The sequence below is a fragment of the Panthera onca genome, chromosome B3 (assembly GCF_046562875.1).
Source record: "Panthera onca isolate mPanOnc1 chromosome B3, mPanOnc1 haplotype 2, whole genome shotgun sequence".
Classification (NCBI taxonomy): domain Eukaryota; kingdom Metazoa; phylum Chordata; class Mammalia; order Carnivora; family Felidae; genus Panthera; species Panthera onca.
Genome location: NC_138344.1, coordinates 86,801,978 through 86,807,437, shown reverse-complemented (window position 1 = coordinate 86,807,437; position 5,460 = coordinate 86,801,978). Strand labels below are relative to the sequence as shown.

The 5,460-nt window shown below is 53.6% G+C and overlaps 1 protein-coding gene across 2 annotated transcripts; it reads right to left on the bottom strand.

The window, feature by feature from the left end:
- Positions 1-212: 212 nt before the first annotated feature.
- SSTR1 (somatostatin receptor 1) lies at positions 213-4,564 on the bottom strand. Of its 2 annotated transcripts, none has more exons than XM_060619580.3 (2): positions 2,564-4,564; positions 213-2,305 (listed from the first exon to the last, which is right to left on the bottom strand). In XM_060619580.3, exon 1 carries the CDS (start codon positions 3,811-3,813, stop codon positions 2,638-2,640), a length of 1,176 nt encoding a protein of 391 aa, XP_060475563.1. In that variant the 5' UTR covers positions 3,814-4,564; the 3' UTR covers positions 213-2,305; positions 2,564-2,637. The 2 variants fall into 2 exon arrangements, with proteins under 2 accessions (XP_060475563.1, XP_060475564.1); XM_060619581.3 differs by having other exon boundaries at positions 2,573-4,564.
- Positions 4,565-5,460: the final 896 nt, after the last annotated feature.

Here is a 5,460-nt window from a genome sequence, read left to right as displayed (position 1 = left end):
TCTTTCTCTGAACTAACAGACTTTTCTTTTTAAAAAAAAAATAATAATTCAAAGTATAACCCCAATCTTGGTAAAATTCCCAAAGTAATCTGAAACCTTTCTTTTTAAAATCTAAGTGAAACATAAAGCGACCAAGCCCAGGTAATGTGTTTTTGAGTAATCCCTTGAAACAGTAAAATTCAAATGGCAAAGTTAGACAACTTGCAACAACATAATACATTTGTTTATTTCATTAATATTACGATGGTAACATGTTAAGAGCACTGGATTTGTATCCTCTAAAGAGGATAATGATCAAGATTTAGCTTTGTAAATTTCATTGTTCTTAACCATTAAAAATCTATTTTCCAAAGTAGTAATAATATATATTATTAAGGGACAGAGCTAAACTTTATGATGTATAACCAAAAGCATATGTTTGTTCATTAGTTTAAACAAAACATTAGAGACATTTTAACTCTTGGTTACTGCTTTCAGGAAAGCACAATGTTCTTGAAGCAAATATTACACAAAACATCTTTTTCTATAGTGATTTCAACCATTGTGTATCATGTCCATGACAGCCCCAGATTTAGTATCACCCAATGGTTGTAATACACTCTGGCTTTCTTAAACAATCAGCCAACAAACATGTATTTAGTGCCTACTATGTACATGCCAGCATACTAAAGCAATACAGGAAATACAAAGAAGTGAAATTATTGGTCCTTGCCCTGCTCAGGCTTCCAATGTAGTTGGTAAGATTAAACACAGACACAAATTACTCTACTTTCAGTGTGTGAAAAAGAAGGGACAATGCTAACCAGAATGTATATTAGAATCACCTATGCTGGAACTTAGAAGAAGCAGGGACCTAACCAGGGACATTCTCAACACTGATTAAAATCTGTCTGAATCAGATTTCTCAGCTCCAGACCTGAGTGCTTGCTTGAACGCCCGCATCTGAAAGTGCTCCCGCAGCCTTACATCTCTCACTGCTAGTGGCTGTATTTGGCAATTGTCTCGAGGACTCATGACTACGGAGCAAGATAAATATTCATAATATGTAAAAAGCAGAAATAAAGTCATACATAGGGTGATGTTGGAAGGAATTCCAGACATTCCACTCTGCATGGGAGGAGGCTAAGCCATGTTACCTATTTATTTATCATCATGATGATTATTATAAGACAAACAAGAGACTACATAAGAAAAGTATAAAAGAATCTCCAAACTTCACTGAACATAAGCAAAAAGAAAAGAGGGCCCAACAAAGAAGACGGGTTTTGAGTGGGGCTTAGGGAGAGAGCTTCCCCCCCCCCCCCCCACTGTCACCTCCATCCCCACCCCCAGTGTCCTGAAGAAAAGGCCCTGGGTTAGGCAAGTAGAGAAAAGCAAAGCAGAGACACATTTTCAAATACCACAAATAAATAAAGAAACAAACATGTTAATCAAGAAAATAACTTATTAGGCACCACTTGAAAGGCAGCAACCTTCAGGGGCCAGGCAGGCCGCACTCTTTAGCCTGCGGGCGGCAGCAACGCGGTCGGGATTGGCCAAGGGTCAGAAGGCGCCACGGAGGTCCTGGCCCCGGTGCCTGGTCTTCGACATAAACCGGGGCAGGAACCGAGTCTGTTGTTGCTCTTACATCTGCACCTCCAGAAGCTTAGGTGAGGGAGAAATCCTAGTGTAGCGGCAGCAGCCTCGACTCCCAGGCGGCCCCGCAGAAAGTGCGCCCTGACTCGCCCGGCCTAAGGCAGACCAGCAGTGTCCTGGGAGTGCCCAGCACTTGGTCTTTGAAATCAAAAGCGCCGGTTGTGAGCCGGAAAACAGGGTGGTTTCCGTTACAATCCCTTCCCCGCCAAACCCTGGAATCTTCTAAAAAACTCCTGGTCCTCAGTTCCTTTTTGCTCCAAGTGGGGTTTAGATGGGGACTACAAAATGCCCGGGGTTCGAAGCGCGGGACCGATTTTACTAAGCACCTGGCTCCGCCCTGGGTGGAGAGGGAGTGGCGAGGGGGTTCGGGCAAGGGCACAACCCCACCTGAAAGAAGAAAAAGACCTAATGCCTAGTTCATTCTCCAGTCCTACTTCCCGTCAAACGGGGATGCGCAAACGCAGAGCGGTGATTCTCTAGACTCCGCTAGGGGCGCCAGGCAGTCTCTGGCTAGCGGAGGGGCGCGGCAGGGCGGGGCTGAGGGCGAGCTGGGGACTCATCCCGTGGGAAACCCGTGGCGGTAACTGTGGCTCAGCTCAAACAAAAATAACGGCTGGCCGGGCTGAGGGTCAGGCAGAGTTGGCGACGTTTATGAGTTCATGATCTGCACCTGCAGGACGGGGCGGAAGGAAAGATCCAAGTTACAGAGTGGGGAGCATAGAGGGGCGCAGAAGTGCAAGCGCAGTGTAGGAAGGAGCGAAAGTGGCAGACAGAGGAGAAAGGGGCCCTCAAAGCCTTCCCAATTTATAAGCAAAGTGCCCAGTTCCAACTTTGTCGCACGACTCTCCCAGGTCTCTCCACCCCACACGCACACAGTGTCTTAGCCCCACTTTGCCCCACCGCACCCAGACGCCGGGGATACTTTCACCTCTCGCACCCTGCCTCCCTTTCTCCTCCTCATCTTCCTCCTCCCGTGGCGCAGGGCCCTTGCGTGGCCAAGGCTCAGAGAGTCGTGATCCGAGACGTACAGGTGCCATTACGGAACACACCGCCTCCAGACTCCAGGTTCTCCGGCTGGAAGTCCTCCACGCTGTAAGCGCGACTCTTGAGGGCCGTGGCGTAGTAGTCGACAGGCTCCTCGGCGGCGTTGTCCATCCAGCTGAGGCACAGGATGCGCTGGAAAGAGCGCTTGAAGTTGTCCGAAAGGAAGCCATAGAGGATGGGATTGGCGCAGCTGTTGGCGTAGCCGAGGATGACCGACAGCTGGCTAACCGTGGCGTCGTCCTGCTCTGCAAACACGTTGACCAACTGCACTACATAGAAAGGCATCCAGCAGATGACAAACACCATCACCACCATCATCACCATCAGGGTGATCTTGCGCTCCGAGCGCTTGCGCTGCTGCCAGCCGGCCTTGAGGGCCACCATGCGCATTTTGGCGATGATGAGCACATAGCACAGGCAGATGGCCCCGACGGGCAGCAAGAAGCCCATGAGAAACGTGTACAACACGAAGCCCACTAGCCAGCGCTGAGCGGGCTCAGGCATGAGCATGTTGCAGGCCACCGTGCCATCACTGTTGGCCGCCGTGCGCGAAAAGACCACGATGGGCAGAATGACAAGCAGCGATAGCACCCACACGCCCAGATTCACCACCTTGGCCACGGTGGGCCGGCGGTAGCGTGCTGCCTTGATGGGGTGCACCACGGCCACGTACCGGTCCACGCTAAGGACAGTCAGACAGTAGATGCTGGTGAACATGTTGACTGCGTCCACGCTGAGCACGAGGCGGCAGAGCAGCGCGCCGAAGGGCCAGTGGCGAAGCAACGTGGAGGTGACCAGAAATGGCACACTGAGCATGAGCAGCTCATCGGCGATGGCCAGGTTCAGGATGTAGATGTTGGTGGCCGTCTTCATTTTGGCGTAGCGCAGGATCACGTAGATGACCATGGAGTTACCACACAGCCCCACCAGGCACACCACGGAGTAGATAAAAGAGATGAGGATGGCGCTGCCCTGGCCCTCGCTCAAGGTCCCGTTCTGGGACGCATTTCGCCCCGGCTCCTCCATGCCGCCCGCAGCGCCGGCCCCGGGGCCCCTGCTGCCGCCGCCTTCGCCGCAGCTGCCCGGGCTGGGGCTAGGAGAGGAAGGAGAGGAGGCAGTGCCATTGGGGAACATTTCAGCTAATGGGGGCTGCTGGGGCTGCTGGGGCTGGAGCGCTCTCCTTGCGCCCCCGCCGCTTGCGCTCTCACTCGGCACCCTGCCCGCCTGCCCGCAGCTCACTGCTGCCAGGCACCTGGGGTAGCACGCAGCGGCTAAGGGGAGCTTGGCTCTGACCGGCGCCGGCGGGGCGCATTGCCTAGCGGCTGCTTGCGCGCACCCGCAAGCCCGCTCCCAGGCGCCTGGGCACACGCGAGCGTGGAGAGGGGAGACCGAGAGGCTGGAGCCCCGCGCCGCACAGCCATTAAGTGGCGCGGCTCTGGGCTGGTGAATGATTAATAGGCACCACGAGCGCGTCAGCAGCTACGAAAAGGGAGGGGTGATGGAGAAAAGAGGGAGGAAGGCGTTGTAGGTGGTTTACCACCCCTCGCCCATTTTTTTTTTTTCTTTCCCAGTCCTGTGCTCAGATCAACTCGAGCAGCTGCTCCAGGGAGTCTCTTGCAATACCCTTTACCCATCCCTCAGCGGGGACTGGCGAGTTTCTCCTCCTGGAGGGGGAGTGGGAACCAAAAGTGTAGAATCTTTCCCACCCCGGCTCCTTTCCAATGAAGCAGACCCCAAGCACAGATGTCCAGAGTTCATCTCAGTTTCCCTGAGTTGCCGCCTGGTCCTGAGAGACCCCGCAACTCCATTCCCGTCCAATCGTCCGGGGCCCTAAACCCCCACCTCCCGCCCCCGCTAGCCCTACCCCTGAAGACCCGACGCGGAAGCTCTCAGTCCCCCTTACCCAGGGCGCGCTACTTCCAGACCGACGCGTAGATGGCCCGTGCAAAGTGCCTGTGCGGTTTGGTAGCACGATGACGTTCTTCGCGCGGTCCAACTCCTTTCTTTGGGCGGGACCCCAAATACGCAGATACTCTTAGAGTCGCTGAAACTGACCCTGAGCGGTGTTAGGAGGAGGAAGCGCAAAAACCTTGCGTTAGGAGCTTCTGCGTTACAACACCGCAGGCTGCTCTTCGCAGGCGGGAGCGGTTTAGGGGCCTGAGTAAACCATTGCGAATCTCTTAATAAGCCTTGTGGTGCCCAGAGCCCCTTGCGTCTCCCAGACGAATATAGACTGCAGAAAGGAGGACGCGCGGCTGGGAGCTCGGAAGGAGCCTGAGGCTCCCTCCCGAACGTGCCAGGCGCGGTATTGGAAATCCATCTAGGTGTTCAGTGGGGAAAGATATGGCTGCGCCGCTTGGAAAGGCTCCGCCTGCGTCCCTGCTGTACTTTGTACCCAGGAGAGTTGGCGGGCCCCGGGGGAGGAGAGTGTAAAGGCCTGGGAGGGCAAGGATGCCAGCTCCTCTAAACCCACGCGGGGGCCGCTGTGCAGGTGACCCGACCTGTCACCAACTCCACAAACTGGCCGGAAGACCTTCGAGTCTTTGTGTGAACAGCTAGGATTTCAGCCTTTTTTGAGGCCCTGGACGTGTGACCCCGTTCTAATTCCGAAACTTTTAAGAGACAGAAATCGATGTAGGCATGCCTAAAGCGCCTTTGCCTCATTTAGGAACTGGATGGTTTCTGTGGAAGAGAATGAATGTTCAATTACCATGATTTTTAACTACCTTTTGGACTTCCCAGCATCCCTAGCCTAGGCTCCTTTTGGCCTTTCACTTGTTG

Coding starts and splice junctions, on each gene's coding strand:
- SSTR1 (XM_060619580.3), bottom strand. CDS start 3,813: ATGTTCCCCAATGGCACTGCCTCCTCTCCTTCCTCTCCTAGCCCCAGC.